Raw genomic sequence first — 18,549 nt, forward strand, 5'->3', positions numbered from 1 at the left:
ACTGTGCACTGAGAATTTCCAAGAGACGGAAGTAGATGCACTACTTCTAAAATTATCTGGCCATGGATCCCCGAGCATCAAAAGAGACCCACGTGTGTAGGGTACACACACAGTGGGAGATGCTACATTCAGTGACCTTACTTTATAGAGAAAAAAACTCAGGTCCAGAGAGTGAAGGTGGTTTGTGCGAAGCTGCAGTGTTTTAGCTTGTCTGACATTGATTGGGAGGTCTGGAGAGTTGTTTCAACCACCTGCGGTTGTTTCCGGAGCTCCGCAGGATTGGTGAAAGCAGAGCTCACCTGGGAAAGCATACCTGGCTGCTCTGCTCTGTGACTTGCTGACCACGTGGCCTCAAGTGAGACCACTGTCTTTTGGGATATCAAATTACTCATTAAAAAAAAAAAGAGGCATAATTTTTGCTTTACTTATTTGATAGGATGCTTTTGTGAGGATCCAAAGAATTCGAATATGTGAGAATACTGTGAAATGTACGAGTTTCACAGACACTCAAAATTATTTACTTAAATTGACTTTGAAGGACAGTGGCTTTCCAAGAGGAACATATGTCAGAATCACCTGGGGGCTTTTAAAAACATGGGAGGCTTTTAAAAACATAGCTGACAGAGTTTCTGATTCTCAGAGTGATGCCTGAGAGTTTGCATTTCTAGTAAGTTGCCCAGTGATGCTATTGCTCCTGGTGCAGATACCATACTTCGAGAACCATTGACCTAGGAGAGCCCCAAACAAAATATGTGATGTCTAGAAACAATCCCGGGGAAAGAGTAAACAGTTTTGATGCTGTAGGTAAAAGCAAAATGTGCAGAAAACCAGAAGGGTTCATAACGGATGGAGATCGACTCTGAGCCAGGCACTGTGTAGGGAAATTCCCCACCCCAGCCCTGGGGTAAGCGATTCACTTTCCCTGTTTTTCAGGGGTTGAGTAACTTGTAGGAGTCGTGTAGCCAGTAGGCAGAGTTGGAACCTAAATCCAGGTGTCAGTCTGCAAAATTCACTCTCTTTCTGCTTTGCCAAGACAGAGGACAGGCAGGCAGGGAAGTCACCTTTGAATTGAGCCCAAAGCTGTACCCATGCAAGAAGCAGAAACTCAGATGTGGCATCTGAGAATGAAGATGCTGTTGCTCTTCTCATTCCCAGTTAATGGTGGCCTTAGGGTCCAGTGCCCGGATGGTATGATTTCTATACAGGCAGTAGGACCCAGCGTGCAGCTGAAAGCCAGGCTGCATGTCACAACTCTGCTTTTACTAGCTGTCCTTGGCCCAATGACCCACCCCCTGCTGGGCCTCCCTGTCCTTATCTACAAAATGTGGAGAATAATTATATGTATCTTGTGGGGATGTTAGGAGTAGGTGAGATAATGTGGGTAAAGTATTAAGCATAGCACCTGGCCCATACTACCTGCGGAAATGCTACTACTACAATTTTTGATAAGAACAAGAGGGTGAAAAAGGAAGATGAGAGAACTTGATTGGCTTAGCTATTTAAAAGGCACAGAAAGAATAAATTTGGAGGCCTCCTGATGAGTTTCGTCCAACCTTCTAGTTGTTGGTGGCTGACAGATGCTTCCTTAAATGCTTCTATTCTTCCTCAGAGAGACAGAAAAAGAAAGCCAGACCAAAAATCAAGGGCAAGTACTGAATTGGGCCCATCATGGAATCTTCAGAATACAGTTTATACCGTGCAGAAGGATGGCCCCTATGGAGGGGAGGGGATGGATGGGGAAGGATGGGCCCTGGGGCGGCAGAGGAAACTCTGGTTTCTTACGGATGAACCAGTGACCCATCACTGACTGTTGGCTATTGGGGAGTTGAGATCAAGAGGATCGTACCATTGTTTTGCCCGGATCACAGGCCTTTTGCTAAGGGAACTGCATTCCGTGGGGTGAGGGCGAAGATGAATGCTAGTGGAGGTTCCCATGGAAACCAGCCTCCAGATGCAGCGTTAAAGCATCCAGGACTCTGTCATCAGTGGAGCTTCCCAACGTGAGAGAAAGTAGAGGGAGGAGAAGGGGCAGAAGCACATTCCCCCTCATCAACTCATTAATCATCTTACCAGGCCATCTCAAAAGCCACTTTCCTGTGGAAGATTTTCCTTATCCCATCTCTCCTTTGAATTCCCTTTGTATGGCTCTCAAGGCCATCATGATTCCTATTGCCCTGGGGGCGGGGGGCGACAATGAGATTTAACCTAAAAGGTTGCTTCATCCTGACTGGAACTCAACATCTACCTGGGACTCGGCGGCATATTCTTCTGCTCAGAGACCCAGGATGCAGCCTTCAATTTCTGCATGTGAAGCTGTCGCAGTCCCTTTCCTGCAAGTGGTGGCTGATTTCTTCTTACGTGGCCTTTTGTTGTTTCTCTGCTCAAGTATCTTCATCATCTCCCAGTGCCCACTGAATCAATCCACTCTTCCCCATGCCATTTCTTACTCAAACATCGCCCTGACTACTCAGTCCGAGCCCTCTGCACAAAGGACCAGTGTTTTCTTGCTCTTATTTCCATCACTAGAAATTCCTGGGCTGCCCTTCTCTCTATTTGAACATGGCCACTTTTCAGGTTCCATAGCCCTCTTGAGGGCTAGGCAAACTCATGTTATCCTCTTGCCTGATCCTTGAACTATGCTATCTTCTACTATTCTCTCTCACTGTATTTTCTACCCCGTAAAATGTTAAGATCCTTGGGGACAGGGATCAGATCTTTTACTTCTCGGTGATTCCTTAAATACTTCAAGCAATTCAGGCATTCAGTGGCTTCTCAAAACTGCTTCAACTTATTGAAAATTTTATAGCAATTGTGCATGGTGCTATTTCAAGTGTAGTGAGCGATATAAAGAGAGAGATCTACTACTACATAGATAACTATTATACAATGTGGGGTAAGCCATAATAGAAGAAGAAACTAAACTCCACACAGGAAGGCAAGAGCACTTAGAAAGGAGAATTTATACCTATTATGTGGAGAAAGAAATGGCACCTTGGAAAAAGCAATATTTGATGCAGATTTTGGAGGAGTGACAGGACTTTGGGGGTGATTAATGGAAGGAAGTACTCTACAGAACAGAATGACTTGGGGTAGTTTGGCAAAAGTGGAAGGTACAAGAAAGCGAGTAGTGGGGTGACTAGAAAGTTGGGTTGGATCCAGGATGCATCTAACACCAGAGAAGAAATTTACATGGAGGGGCCATAAATGACTTTGAGCAGGGAAGTGGCAACTCAGCAGTCTGCCTTGGGAAAACTGGTTCTGAAGCTTAGCTATCACCTGTGTTAGATGATGATCAACCGAAGTCACAAGAGTGAGGTAAGTTTGGCTGAGGAAGCTGGGACCAGGAACCTTGAGCAGAGAATGGCTTAAGATAATAGATTTTGAACCCCTCATCTTTTCGGTAGCAACAGCACTAAGTAAAGGGGTCCAACAGGTATCTCTGTGCAGGGCCAGCCAACCACCAAATGATTTTGTGTCAAACCCTCTCTCTGCCCTCCAATTCCCCACCCTGCAGAGAACTTACTCCATAGACCAGCTCTCCCACCATGCCATTCCAAGCCTTGGTGTCAGGGTCACGGGCTCCATATTTTCCATCGCTGACAATCTCAAGACGGTAGGAGTAGCCCACATGCTTGGCAATCTCTGCTGCCAGCTCTACACAGTAGCCCTCGTACCGGTCATTGCCCTCAAACTGGTTGGCATTCTTCTTGAGCATCACATAAGGATCTTCCTGGTGGAGAAATGGGGGGAGAGAGAACGTGGGTTGTGGGTCCACTCAGAGGTAAGGAGGACTTTGGCCTGGAAGCGGAGGATTTTGCTAACGTTGGTTAACTTTGGAGAAGTCTCTCCAAGTCCCTAAATCTAAGTCTTGCATTTCTGCTCCCTCTTATTACAAACTTCTTGGGCTAAGGAAGCAAGCTCTTAAAATAAGAATATTTCATCATTGAGATGTAGGGCTCAGCTTTTAAAATAATGTTCCAGGAGCTCTTGTAGTTTTTGGAGGTACCTCTAGGGGCACTATGCTGGGAAAGTAGACCCTAAACAGTCTCCAGCTTTCTCAAGGTCAATCACTGAGAATCACAGTAGCTCCACTTACATCCACTGTATCTTTTTTTTTTTCTTCTTCCTTAAATTCAATTAGCCAACATAATATAAAGCATCTAAAGTGCTGGGCTTTAGGAGACTTCCTTTGAAAATGGCTTCTACTGAGGGAATGTAAAATCTGAGAACCACCATAATTTAGTCTCACCATCATGTTTTATATGCAGGGAAACTGCGGCTCAAAGGAGAGAAAGTGACTTATCCCAGGATACAAAATGAAATCACGACAGAGCCAGACTGAAAACAGCATCTCTGACTTCTTCCTTTTTCTACTCCCTCTTTCTACCCATGGTACAGTTTTGGCAAGAAGCGTGACCAACTTTTGCTCCTAGTGGAAAACCTTTTGTGTTGGTCTAGCTTGCATCCTAGATAACCTCGATGAAGGACTGAGTACTCACCAGGATTGTAGTGACGATGTATGTCCTATTCTGGACACTTGAATTGTCCCCCCCGGCTTGAGCATCGGTGGCTGCAGGGACAAACTTATCATCTTCATTCCAGTAACCAATCTGTTAAGGAGAGGAAGGTGGTGACATAAGACGAGCCAGGCTCCTCAGGACTGGCTTACCGTGGACCACCCAGCCAGCATCAGACCAAGAAGCAAGGGCCTCAGCATCATACCATACAATACTAGACACACCAGACTCTAAAGTACTGGTAGATTCAACGAGAGGTAAGATGCTCTCCAGGTCCTCCCAGCCCCACCCCTATGAACATCCTCACTGTGATGGGCTGAGCCTGGAAATCTCCCCCCTTTGAGCAGGGCGGGCTTCACTGTTAAAGCAGCTAAACTATTTTGTACAGTGTAAGCCAGGGCTGTAGAAATTGAATTCCCTGCAGTTGTTCACAGGTCAAACCCCATTTTCCTCCCTGCCTATTAACCCTTCTTTTCCTGAGCTCATTCTGAATGGTAGTTGGAATCATGGGATTTAAAAATTACATTCCTTTTGCTTTCTTTTTAGATTAACTGTATTTTTCCATCCAGATTTAACTTCCTAGGTGATGGTTATTTTCTCATTTATTTCTCTTATTTCCAATTATAAACTATTATAATACTGCCGATATATTAGTGCCTAAAAATACTGGCTGAAAACATTATTATTACTATTTTTTAAATCCGTAGGTTATTTATACTGGCTCATTTCCAAGGTCTTTCAGCAAATATTTATTGGATCTCTCTTGTGTGCAAGGCTCTGAGCTAAAACACTGGGAGTATTATGTGGCAGGCTGAGAGAGATACAAAAGTCTAAGAGGTAGTCCTTGCTCTGAGAAGTCCCCCAGCCTATTTGGAAAGAGATGACACACACAACACATGCTCTCACAAAAGATGGACAGGTTCAGCCCAAGCCTTTCAGGTTGGAGAGAACTTGAACATGTGCCAAGATGCGAAGGCAGGACTCCGCCCAGATACATAAGCTCAACGCCTCCTGGGTAGAAGATAGGGTTAGCTCAACAGGGCAGTGGGCACATGGGTCTGGGTGGGAGATGGATGTGAATGCCAAGCTAAACCGTACAGACTTTATCCTGAAGGCAACAGGGAGTCATGGAAGGTTTGGGAAGAGCAGAATGGTATGGCTAATACACATAAACACACAAATACACACTTCTGTCTCTGGCTCTACTTATTGTTAGACAGTTGTGTTTTGTACTGTGGTCATTCTGCTGCTTGTAGATACAGGGTCAAAAGGGAAAGAGAAACGGAAGTACATATGCAGAGGGATGAGCAGGTCTCCCACCGGCCAGGACTCAGCTCGGGCTCCCAGAGCTGAGGCACGCGTCAGTGGTCAACTCAAATAGCACTGTCACCTTGACGTCTTTCCCTGTTCCCTCAGTTGGAAAGAAGCAATTCTCTCTGTGATCTCACTGCCATTAACAACAATGATGATAATTGCCAGAACTGATTATGTTCTTGCTACGTCAAATACTGAGTGTTTTAAAGTTCTTGTGCCATTTCATTTGGCTAGGGGAACTGCTAACTTGTCCAAGGTGATGCAGCTGGAAAGTGGCTATGCTGTTCTTGCTATGAGGGGACTCGGCTCTGGGCTGGAATCATCTTAGTTAACAGTTAGTGAGTGCTTCCTGGGTTTCAGGCACTCTTCTAAGTGTTTTTTATGTTTTAACTTCTTCCATCTTCACAAAAACCTGTGAAGTGGGTACTTAATTATCATTCCCATTTTAAATGTGAAGAAACGGAGATGTGGAGAGTCACGGAGCCGGGATCTGAGCCAGGAAGTGTGACTGCAGGGCCATGCCCTTGGTGCTCCAATAAGCTGCCTGCCCACCATTGAGTGCCTCAGTAGGTCTCTACTGGGGAGCCCCTGTGGTCTGGCTGTTTGTATGTTGCTCCCCATCTCTCCACAGTGCTGTGGGCTCCTAGCAGACAAAGCCTGAGGTCCCCACTGGCCCTGTGGTCTAGCTGTTTGTATGTCTCTCCACGGCGCTGTGGGCTCCTGGTGGACAAAGCTGGAGGTCTAGTCCTTCTAGGATGCCTTTCTTATCACAGCGTATTCTTTCATAGAGAAGCAGCTCAGGAAATGTTTGTTAAGAGAATGCATACCTCCAACATGGAGACAGTGGACCCTGACGGTGCTGAGACAGCTCAGAGGCCTGTCTCTCAGGACACTGGGTCAAGATCTACCCTCAGCACAGGCATGTGCACAATGTTGCCTGTGTGAGGCACTTTTAATCAGCATAGGAGACAATTCTCTCTAATGACACAAGAACCAGAAACTTAGATTTCCAGAATGTCAGAGCTGGAAGAGGCATGCAGAATCATTTCTTCCAACCCCTTCCTTTTATAGAGAGGGACCAGGGGACTTGTGCAAAACCAGGATGCCGTCTCGCCTCCCTCGCTTTGCTAGGCCAGTGCTCCCTGGAAACCTGGGGCATCTGTGGAGACCTTTCCCCACTTTCATGGGAAGTGGGTGAGGTGTCAGAGAGTTGGAGGTGGGACCTCTGGGTTTCTCATTCCTCCTTCAAAACAGCTCTGCTTTTTAGCTCTTTCACATATTGAGATTCCCTTTAACAAGGAGCCCTCTGGCTGAAAATGTTTAAAATCATTATTGTAGTATATCACTACGCAAGTTTTAAAAAAATTTCCAAAGTACTTTCACAACATTTAACTCTTCTGCTCTTCGTGCCATGCAAATAGCACAGACAGGCTTGGGATTATTTTCTCTGTTTTACAGATGGGATAATGGAAGCTTGGGGAAATCAAATGATCTAACTTATACGGATTATATAGCAGGTTAGTGGCAGGGCACAGAAGCCAGGGCATCGACCTCAAAGGTTAGATTATTTAATATAATCAATACAAACTTGGGAGAAGGGCTGGCAAATGTCATTCCCCCCCACAAATGATGTTAAGGGGTTTTCATTCCCATTTCCTTTCTCCCCCTCTCCTCCCTCCCTCCCTCTCTCCCTCCCTCCCTTCTTCACAATTAGCCACAGGTTTAGCTGCTCCTACTCAAGCCATCAGTATAGATCAAGTTGCCTCCTTTGACAGGCAGCTAATTTCTCTAAAATCTACAGTGTATTATTAAGTATTATTTTTTAAAGTGGGGGCCTGATAGTCAAGACATTAATCTCTGGCATAGAAAGACATGGTTTAAGAGGTAGACTTTCCTAATTACTAACCTTAGGGCCAGTTACCTGACCTCAGTGGGCCCCAGTGCCCGCTCTGTAGAACAGAAACATCAAAAGTATCTGAGTCTCTGGTATAGACTCTCTGTCTCTCGGAGCTGCTGAGGCTTAAATGAGTTAATGCATGTACAACAGTGAACACAGTATGTGGCTCATCTTGTCAGTAAAGTAAAAAATGATTTCAGTAGGGTAAAGCCTAGGTGAACGCTAACAAGTTTCTGCGGTATAAGACATTTCAGGATCAATTTACCTTTAAAATTGTCAATCTCCAAAAGAAGTATACATCGTAGAGCATTTCCCAAATTCTTTACATGCAGAATGTCCTAGGGTAAGTGCTTCCCAAACCACAAAACATTGCTCTAAGAATCCATGTTATTTTGATAAAGGGGTGGGGGAGCAAGATAAATCTGTGTAGACCAAATTTATATGGCTTAGAAAGAGACTTTAATTTTTAAAGATAGTGGTCCTTCAAAGCTAGTATCATGGCACAAGTGTTAAATTGGGATCTATAAAAATGATTGTATAGCTTGGCTTAAATATAGTCTCTTTGATATCAAAAGCTAGAGGAATAGTTAAATGTTGCAAACAAGTTTATTTTATGTAGGGAAATAAAACAATACTGCCAGTCAAAAGAGTGGGGTGATAGCAAAACCTGGCTTGCACCTCACATAAGCTAGCAGGCTGAGAGATCTGGTTCCACGGTTAGATGAAAAGAAAGTTGGCAACGATTTTTGAAGAGACACTGCACTTCAGAGATGAGAGCAAATTTCCCTTTCTTAGAGAAATGGGGTGGATTATTACACGGCACTTTGATTCTCTACTGAGGATATGCAAGACCTTTGATTCTATCTGAAAGTAAATCAGAGCTAGTGGTTGGGTAAAGAATGGGGCCCACTATTCAGGAGGGGATTTAAACAATTCTAACAGAGAGAGGTCTTCTCCTGGGGCCAGTTATAATTTTTGATCTCTGTTTCCATCTACCTCTAAAGATTCTTTGAATGTACGAAATGAGTCTAGATGTTAGATCAGATTTTTTTTTTAAGTTAATGAAGTCTAAGAAGAGATGATTATAGAACAGTAAACTCCATTGATCTACCTTGCACACTTAGCAAGTCAGATTTACACATTTGTATCTCTCAGCTGCCTCTATAGCCACAGCCCGGGACCTCCAAAAATGAGAACTGTTATAATACATTTTTAAAAAGTAAGTTGCCTATTGTGGCCAAGACAACTAAATGACCAGCAAGGATTCTTGTTCTCTTTCCCTAGCATAGAGGTATTGGTGGGAAGTGGCTCCCTAGCCAGCAATTATGATTCCCAGCCTGCCTGACATATAGGTGGGCCAGGTGATTGGGCTCTGGCCGGTGGAATACAGCAGAAGTCATGCACATGTCTCCTAGCCTGACTCCCCCCAGATCTCCTGGGCAGGTTCTTCCTCATCTGTTAGCTAGATGTCGATAGCCAGAAAGATGCAAGCAGACAGTGGAGCCTCTGAAAGCCTGAGTCTCAACCAGAGCAACTCAGCCCCAAAACTGGTCACCAGGTGAATAAGAATTAAACATCTATTGCATTAAACAGCTAAGAATTCAGAGTTTATCTGTCACAGAACCTAGGGTTATCTTAACTAACACATTTAAAGAATTTGAACTTAATACGTTTATGTATGACTTTGAATTCTGCTTTAAGCGTTATTTCAAAGTTGCCAGCAATTTTTCGTATTTGCTGGCAATGGAAATATGGGCCAGAATAGTATGCACTCTGGTTGCCCAGCAACATCCAATAAACTGTCCACTCATTTAATAAACAACCACTTATTTGCATGTGTTTACTATGTGTCAATATAGTGCAGGCAGGGAGGAGATAATAAATAACACAACTATGGTCCTTGCTTTTAGAGAGCTGACGTTTTAGTGGCAGGGAGGTGGAGAAGAGGGGAAGAGAGACAATATAGATCCAGGTCAGTGGTCAGCAAACTTCATCTGTAAAGAAGCAGAGAGCAAATATTTTAGGCTTCGTGGGTCATACAGTCTCTGTTGGAACTCCTCGTCTCTGCTGCTGGCATGCAGAGACAGCCAGAGACACCATCTGAACAAATGAATGGGGCTATGGATACTGAAATTTTATTTTGTAAAATGTTCACATATCATGAAATAGTTGTCTTTTGATTTGTTTTGACCATTTAAAAATGTAAAAGAACTATTAGCTTATGGATTATACAAAAGCAGGCAGTGGGTTGGATTTGGTCTGCAGGCTGAAGTCGGCCAACATCAGTCTAGATCAATAAACCAACAAGAATGTATCAGAAGGGCTAAGCATTAAGAAAAAAATAGAATGGGATAATGGGATTGTGCCAGATGGGTGGGGGCCACTTTAGATAGCTTGGTCAAGGACCACCTCTCCAAAGTGACTTTATCTGAGCCGAGACCTGAACCACAGGGAGAGACAGCACATGAAACTGCAGTGATAGAGAACACCAGGGAAAGGGACAGAAAGATGCTGGTGTAGCTGTGAGGTGATGAGCTGGAGAAAAAGGAGCAAGAGCTCATGCTAGAGGGAAGCAGCATCTCGGGTTCGGAAGGTCAATGTAAGGAATTATATGTACCTGCAACAGGAAGCCAGTGGAATTTTAAGCAGAGGAGCAATAGAACCTGATGCATATTTGAAAATTATTGCCCCAGTTCTCGTGGTGGAAAAATGGCCTTGTAGAAGGGCAAGGACACAGAAAGCAGGACTAGTGACAGGTCAGGAGACTCCTGAACACATCCAGGGAGGTGTGGAGGTAGCCTGGGCTCTGGGGTCAGCCATGGAAATAGAGAAAGGTGGTTGGGTTGGAGCGATGTCAGAGGATTTGGCATGTCCAAAGGTGGGTCACCAGGATTTATAGAAAAACTCCAAAGATCATATGGAATGGAGGGCTGTGAATTCTTTAGATTACTTCTGACATCAGCAGGACTTTGTGTCACTTTAGTTTGCTTTCCTGCCCAGGCTGTCCTATGCATTTACACAGAGGGGAAGAACCAGGGATAAGAAACTTGGGGCAGGGCAGGGCAGGGGGCTCAAGTCAAGCTGCAATGAGAAGCAGATGCCTGCAGACAGGGCAGAAGACAGCTACAGGACCAATGATGATGGTAAAGATGGTTAAATTCACAACACTGCTTCCTTGCTGAAAGAACTTCCCTTGCACTTCTCCCTCAGCTGCCACCTATCAGAATTTGTGATCTCACCTGGATTTGACCATGGATTTTAGATCTCGGACAGAGATCTCTAAATCAGTGAACAAGATTTCCTGAGGATTCAGCTTTAGCAGAGCCAGTGACCATTCTGGCATCTGAAGCTGCTAACTGTATGATGGATGGATGCTTGGAAGTGTGCACATTTCAGCGGGATGTCAGACTGGACCCAGATACCTAGAGGGTGCGTTGGCACATCGGTGCCAAGGGTACAGGCCAGAAGATCAGGAGAGTATCCCCAAGGCCCCAGATCCAGAAGCAGCAACTCCTCTTTATTACATCTATCAGGTAAGGCCATGTAACGTACACCAAAACGAGCACAACTAGGTCACTCTTGAATCTAAGAAATTACTTTGCTAGGAGGCTGATTGACTAAAAGGCCTGAAGCCACAGATCAGGAGGAATTGATTTTCTCAAAGTCAGATTCCCTGTCAACAAAGGATGCTTGAGCCCACAGTCTAAGTAAGAATTTAGTCATTGGAAAGTAAGCTGAAAAACAGCCTCGGGATCTGAAAAATAAAGTGCAGCCATTTGCTCGTGGATTTTAAGGTTACTCTGTTCTTTCTGTTGGGTGATTTATCCATTCCATGGGCTTGTATGGCCTGATTCACTCAAACTCAAGGCTGACCAAAAAAAAAAAAAAAAAACCCAAAAANCATCGAACTTTACATCGGAATCTGGGGATGTACTGTATGGTGATTTACATAATATAATAAAAAATATATCCTTAAAAAAAAACAAAAAAACAAAAAAACAAAAACAAAACAAAAAAAACCCGGTGGCCTAAAGAAGGGAGTTGAAACAAACAAAGCCAACACGTGCCCAGCGTCCACTACGTGGCAGGTGCTACTTCTCTGAGTCGCTCACTGCAAGCACGGGGGCAGGAGGCACTGTTGACTTTAGTTCTGACAGCAACCCTGTGAAGGTCAGGACCTTATCCCCCTTTAGAGGAGATGATGTAATTGAGGTCCAGGGAGGTGAAATAACTTGTTCTAGGTCACATGCCTAGTGAAGAGCAAAGCAGAGACGGAAGTCCTGGCCTTCTGCCTCCAAAGCCCAAGCTCATAACCATTCTGCCAGTGTTTCTCACCAAACCACCTACAGCACCATGAGCCTCCTGGCTCGGGGGGCAGGCTTTTTGAAATGTGCACACTGCTGGCCTCATCTCTGTGCTCTAAAGCAGAGTGTGCAGCTGTTGGGACCCAGGAATCGATATTTTTAACAAAGCCTCCAGGTAACTTTTCCATTCCCTGAAGTTTGAGAACTGCTGATCTTGCTAGGGTGCCTCCCCTCCTGAGAATTCTTGATGAAGCGCAAGTCTTGACATGAGGGGGGGTGCTCCCCACAGTCTCTGGTGAGGTTTAGGGTCAACACAAAGTGCCAAGACCCCATTCCCAGGAGGAGTGATTGGGGAAATTCACACCAATGGGCAGATGGTCAGCTGAGGAGGGTCCCTAACCCCACTTGCACTGAGGAAGCTGAAGTCCAGCTAGGAGAGGGACAATATGACTGCAGGGGTGAGGCTGACAAAGATGTCACAGGCATTGCCATCCAAGGCATCAGTGCAGAGAGGAATTAGGGGTTGTGAAGCCCAGTGCTTCTCACTCATTTTAAAGACCCAGAGAAGTTAAAGCCACCCTGCTGGACAATGACAGGGCCAGGGTAGAAGCCTTTGCCTTCTCTTCGTCCTTATCACCACTATGTCCCCAATATATCTAGCCTACTGCTCATGTGTAGAGAAGAATCTGGCTTTATTTTCAACCACCCCATTACCCTGGAGGGAAAAGAACTGGATAACATCCATGTTTTAATTCTGAAAAAACACACAACTGTTCATATATAGTAGACAATGCCAATTTTGTCCACCAGGAAATAGCAGTATTTTTTTCTTCCCTGAGGGAAATAGACCATTCTGAGGATTCTGAGGAAGAGCCCAGGTCCATCCACAGTCAATAATTTTCTATGTAGGAGCAACTTGCTTGCCTGCCCAAGGCCTCCCATGAAAGAACTGCTTTTATGTTTTCATGTACACTGCAGGGGGTGACACCACCCCTTCTCTGCATCTGAAAGAAAGATGGTCTCAGAAGGAGGTCACATAACTGGTGTCCCTTCTTAGGGCAGCAAAGTACTCTGAGCTCGCCACTCCGCCCTCCAGTCATTGGAAATGTTCCAATTGTGTCACTTGAGCCACTTAGCTGTGACAGTGGCTGCAGCAAGATGAATGTGGCCTGGAGAGTCATGGGGCCCAAATTAAGGCCTGTTTATTCATAGCTCACTGTGAGACCTTAGGCAGCCTATTGGGCTGGCCTGCCTCAGTTAATCCATCTAGAAAAGGACAGCTGTATCACGAAGGCTGATATTCTTTACAATCACATCAAAGAACAAAATACTTTGAAAAAGTTAAATAAGTCATCCCAGTGTGTTCAGACTTTAGTCACGTGCTACCTCCCTGCCATTGGCCACACCTGCGTAACCACTCACCTAGGTAACTTTCACCGAACAAGGATCAGGGGCCAGGGCATACATGATATGTCTCCATGTCATAGATGTGGAAATTGAGGATTATAAGAGCTAAGTAACCTAGCAGATGTCTTTTCCAGCGCAGGAGTCAGAAGAAGAGGGCATAAGAGAAATGAACTCAGACTTGGACTATTTCTGGATGAGCATCACTTGCAGTAGATTTACTCCCCAAGGACAATGCCCTTGTGCAGTCTCCATGCCACAGGTTTGCTGGAAAGTGGGTAGGCCCCTAACGGTTATAGTCATAGCTAGATAGGGAGCCCTTGGTTGGCATCTGCTGAAAGTTAGCATAGGTAGGGGGCCTATGGTAGCTGAGTCCTGATGTGTGCCCAGTAGAAGGTGGGAAACGGGTTCTGGTGCCCAGTAGAAGGTGGGAAATGGGTTCTGGTGCCCAGTAGAAGGTGGGAAATGGGTTCTGGGCCCTCAAAGTGTTCACAGTCTAGGAAGGAAAATAGGATATGTATAAATAGCCTTGCAACAGGGGATGTTGTGCTGACATCCTGTGGAGTCAAGTGTGCTGTGGGAACACAAGAGGCCAGGAGACGGTTTCTATTGAGTGTGGAAGGCATGAGGACAGAGGAGACACTGAAACCTGGCCTTTGTGGTAGACAGCATTGTGGCCCCCCGACAATGTTCATGTCCCTTCCCCAGCACCTGTATCATGTCACCTGACACGGCAGAAGGGCACATTGCAGATGTGATTAAGGTTACAGACCTGGAGATGGGGAGATTATCCTGGATTATCTGGGTGGGCCCAAACTACATGGGTTCTTAAAAGCAGGTCAGAAAGAAGGTGTGAGGTTGGGAGAAGGGTCAGAGAGATACGATGTTGCTGGGTTTGAGGATGAAGAAGGGTAACAAGAACTGAGAAATATGGGCGGTCTCTAGAAGAAAGTGAAAAAGACGGAGAAACAGATTCTCCAGAAGGTACACAGCCCTGCTAGTACCTTGATTTTAGCCCAGGGAGTCCCCAGCATGACTTGTGATCATAAATTTGTGTTGTTTAAGCCACTGATTGAGGTAATAAGTTATAGACACAATAGGAGATGAATATAGCCTTGGTGAATGGGATGTGGTAAGATAGACTATGACACGGAGGGTGGGGTTACAGACAAGAGAGCAAAGGATCCGGGTTTGTGGGAGGTGGGAACAGAGAGTACAAGCAGAGCTGTCAGGCAGAACTTTCTGCAATGACAGAAATGTTCTCCATCTGTGCTGTCTAGTATGGTAGCTGCTAGCCACATGGGGCTCTCGAGCACTTATCACATGGCTAGTGCAACTGAAGAACTGACTTTTCAATTTCGATTAATTAAAAATTAAATTTAAATAGCCATACATGGCTAGTAGCAACTGTATTTGACACCACAGGCACAGAAAGCATTAAGTTTGAGAGATAAAGACCCAACTTTCAATATGCCAGGCCCAGCACTTAGAACTTCTGCACATGTGAGGTCATGTAATCCTCTCAATGAACCTATGAGGTTGGCATTACTTACGGTGATCTCCATTTATCAGATGAGAATATAACTTGTCCAGAATCACAGACTGGTAAGTAGCAATGCCAGGATTGAGTTCCAGGATCCAGAGTCAATGCTCTGGTCCACAGCACTCTATTAATGTTCTACTATACGATGCCATGCCCCTTACCATTGTGTCGTGCCACCGTAAGGAATAAAGAATGTGTAGGGGCGCCTGGGTGGCACAGCGGTTAAGCGTTTGCCTTCGGCTCAGGGCGTGATCCCGGCGTTATGGGATCGAGCCCCACATCAGGCTCCTCCGCTATGAGCCTGCTTCTTCCTATCCCGCTCCCCCTGCTTGTGTTCCCTCTCTTGCTGGCTGTCTCTATCTCTGTCGAATAAATAAAAAATAGAATCTTTAAAAAAAAAAAGAATGTGATGGAGGCCATGGACAGAAAAATAGAGGCAAGGAGGGCCAGGGAAGGCTTCCCTAGGGAGTGACATTTACTCTAAGTGCTTAAGGCAGAGGAGGAGTTGGCCTAGAAAAAGAGGAGAATGGGGTAGAGAGAGCCCCAGGTAGAGGAAACAGGTGTGAAAGCTCCAAGGTGAGGAAAAAAACATGATATTTCAAGGAAGTCAAAGTCAATCAGAATGACTGGAGTCATCAGAGGAAAAGAGGGAGTATCTAAGGTCAAGAGTGGAGAAATTGGCAGAGGCCAGAGAACACAGGGTCTGGTAAAATTGTGAATCCTTTTCCAAGGATTTGAATGTTATTCTAAAAATTAATATGCATATATACTATATATTAATACATAAATGCACACACATATTTTCCCTCCATTCATAGGGGAAATGGAGTAGATGTGATCAAGTGTGAATCAGGAGAAATTGGCTTAACTTCATCAATACCAATCATTCTCAAGTTCTTTAGAATCCCTCAGGGACAGCAGTAACATTTCATACACATCTCTTGCTTTATATTTTCAAAGTACTTTCCCATCCTCTGGATCTTCACTTGTACCCTGTGACAAAGGTAGAGATTTTTATCTCCATTTCATAGATGGGTAAATTAATTCTCAGAGAAGGGAACCTTGCCCAAAGTCCCATCTGGTTAGTGGCAGAGCTGAGCCTAGAATCCTTGTAGCAGTCTCTTCAAAGAGATCCAGTCCAGGAAAGATGGGCTCACAAGGCCCTCCACTCTGGCCCTCTCCTCCTCTCAGCCCTCTCCTCCCTGTGGAATGGAAGCAAAGGTGGCCTTTACCTTTCGGATGCCATCATGTTTCATTTCAATCACATGGAGGGTGTAGTTGGTCCGGCGTCCCTTCTCATTAAACTGCACGTTTCCTGTCAAGCCTTCAAACCGCACCTGGGAAGGAAAGCCAAGTAGTGAACCATGAACTCAGAAGTCCCACTTCCACTTGTTTGCTTTTCCTGCTGAAATGAAAATCCACAATCTGAGAAGCTTACATGGGATTAGGTCTTGGAATAACACGGCTACTAAAAAACCTCATTACTCTCTCTTGCCTGTAGCAGACATCACCATCAGAGCACAGTTCTCTTTCCTACCAAACTGAGATTCACCCTGAAAACCTTTTTCATCTGTTGCCTTAAGCAAAAGTAACCATGGATCAAAGTAGATTCTGAGAAGAAATCTCTGCACCATCCCTAACAGAACACCCCGCATCATGACCACCCATGGGCGGCACCGCCCCTCTGACACGTGCCTTTTGTGGAGAAACAGAAGGAGGTCTGTGAAAGAAAGGGACTAGTGTGCCATCCCTGGTGAGTCAGGAGAAGGAGCCAGCCTTACAATGCCTCAAGCTAGGGTTGAATATGATTTATTAGGTCCCTTGTGAGGCTGGGGAATAAAAACGTGGGAGTCCAAAGACTGGGACTGGGAGAACTGAAGTTGACCATGGGAAGCCGAGTGACCTTGGGAGATTCACCTAAGCCTCCAGTTTCCAAAATTCCAGCCCTGTCTTCATGTTAAGACCAGAGCATGCAGGGCTTTACACAAGTCTCAGCTGGTTAAAACAAAATTTGCATTCAACCCCAAATATGCTGCATGGGATTTCTTTTCTACAAATGGGTCAGATCAAACTTTAGTGGCCTCAAATCTTCAAGATCATATAAAAGGTCAAGTGGTCAGCATGTGGGATTCAAGAGCTTTAGGGCCAAGTCTGCCACTCTGGAGATGACCAATAAATCTCAACTGAGCCCACCTTCCAGCAAAGGATGAGTCTTGCTGTATGTCATCACCTCAGGTACAAGAAAGCACATTCTCTAATGGTGACCCACCGTGTGTTCTCAGATCAGTCTGGCCTGAGGCCAGTGAGGTGAGTATCTTCCTGTCACCAACAGGAACCTGGCTGTATAACCCCACACTGTTTATTTCCCCCTTCAAGTAGCTTAAAAGGAAGCCTTATAGGGTTTTATCTTTTTCTTTTTCTTTCTTTTTTTTTTTTTTAAGATTTTACTTATTTATTTGACAGAGATAGAGACAGACAGCGAGAGAGGGAACACAAGCAGGGGGAGTGGGAGAGGAAGAAGCAGGCTCATAGCTGAGGAGCCTGATGTGGGGCTCGATCCCACAACGCCGGGATCACGCCCTGAGCCAAAGGCAGCCGCTTAATGACTGCGCCACCCAGGCGCCCCGGGTTTTATCTTTTTCTGACAGTGACCAGCTCCTGTGCCCTCCAAAGGTATAAGAATAGTTGGGGTGTGTGCGTATTTGAGAGAAGGGGTGGGGGAGCAGAGAGAGACAGAGAGGGAGGGAAGAGGGGAGACTGACTGCTCTGAGGATGACCCTCTCATCAACCTTCTGGTGTGAATTCTCAGTGGGGAGGCCAGGACAGGCCCAGAGCACTGAACAAACTATACAGCAAGCTCTTCACTCTCTCTCTCAGATGAAATATGGAAAAACCCTCGCTCTGGAAAAGTCGACGCTGGCTTTGCTTTTCAGAGAGAAAACAAAGCACAGATCCTCCTGGGAAGAATAAGAGCAAGGGAGCCATTCCAATCTGTCAGCATCTTCGCTTTCTCACTTTGGTCATCTCTTGCCCATCTCTGGCTTTCCCATTCATTTGGGTTCTAAGTACTGGTTTATGTGACCCATCTGGGAAAACAGACTGAGACACACATGCAGATGACTGATTTTCCCAAACAGAAGGAGGGGTGTCATTAATGATCCAAATGGGCATCTGTGCTTCGGCCCCAGTCTCAGATATCATACCGATTATCAGTATGGCATTTACTATAAATTGTGTAATATTTCTATGACTCAGTTTCCTCATTTGTTTAATGGGACTAATAGTTAATTATGTCTTAAGGTTGTTTTAAGGATTAAATGAGATATTTTATGATCAATGTTGACCCCATGGTGAATACAACAAAGGCCAGCTGTTATTTTTATTGTTAGTAATAGTGTTGATAATAACTACCACCATTTGCCAAGTGTTTCATGTTTACAAAGCACTTTCATGCCCATTCATCTCCATATACAGGAACCCTGCCTCATTAGAGATGATGTTCCCTTACGTGGGAGAAGCCAGATGCTAGAAGGTAAACTGATTTGCTCAAGACTTAGGACTTTTCAGGGT

General features: G+C 45.1%; 1 protein-coding gene across 2 annotated transcripts in view; it reads right to left on the reverse strand.

Moving 5' to 3' along the window:
- Nucleotides 1-18,549, reverse strand: part of GRIA1 (glutamate ionotropic receptor AMPA type subunit 1) — a 312,889-nt gene that overhangs the window by 90,206 nt on the left and 204,134 nt on the right. For both annotated transcript variants that reach the window (XM_002923596.4, XM_002923597.4), the window contains exons 8-10: nucleotides 16,212-16,316; nucleotides 4,500-4,610; nucleotides 3,524-3,730 (exon numbers count right to left, since the gene is read on the reverse strand). In XM_002923596.4, the coding sequence (XP_002923642.1) occupies nucleotides 3,524-3,730; nucleotides 4,500-4,610; nucleotides 16,212-16,316 (423 nt within the window). The remainder of the gene's footprint in view (nucleotides 1-3,523; nucleotides 3,731-4,499; nucleotides 4,611-16,211; nucleotides 16,317-18,549) is intronic.

Source organism: Ailuropoda melanoleuca, chromosome 3 (genome assembly GCF_002007445.2).
Source record: "Ailuropoda melanoleuca isolate Jingjing chromosome 3, ASM200744v2, whole genome shotgun sequence".
In the NCBI taxonomy this organism is placed as follows: Eukaryota; Metazoa; Chordata; class Mammalia; order Carnivora; family Ursidae; genus Ailuropoda; species Ailuropoda melanoleuca.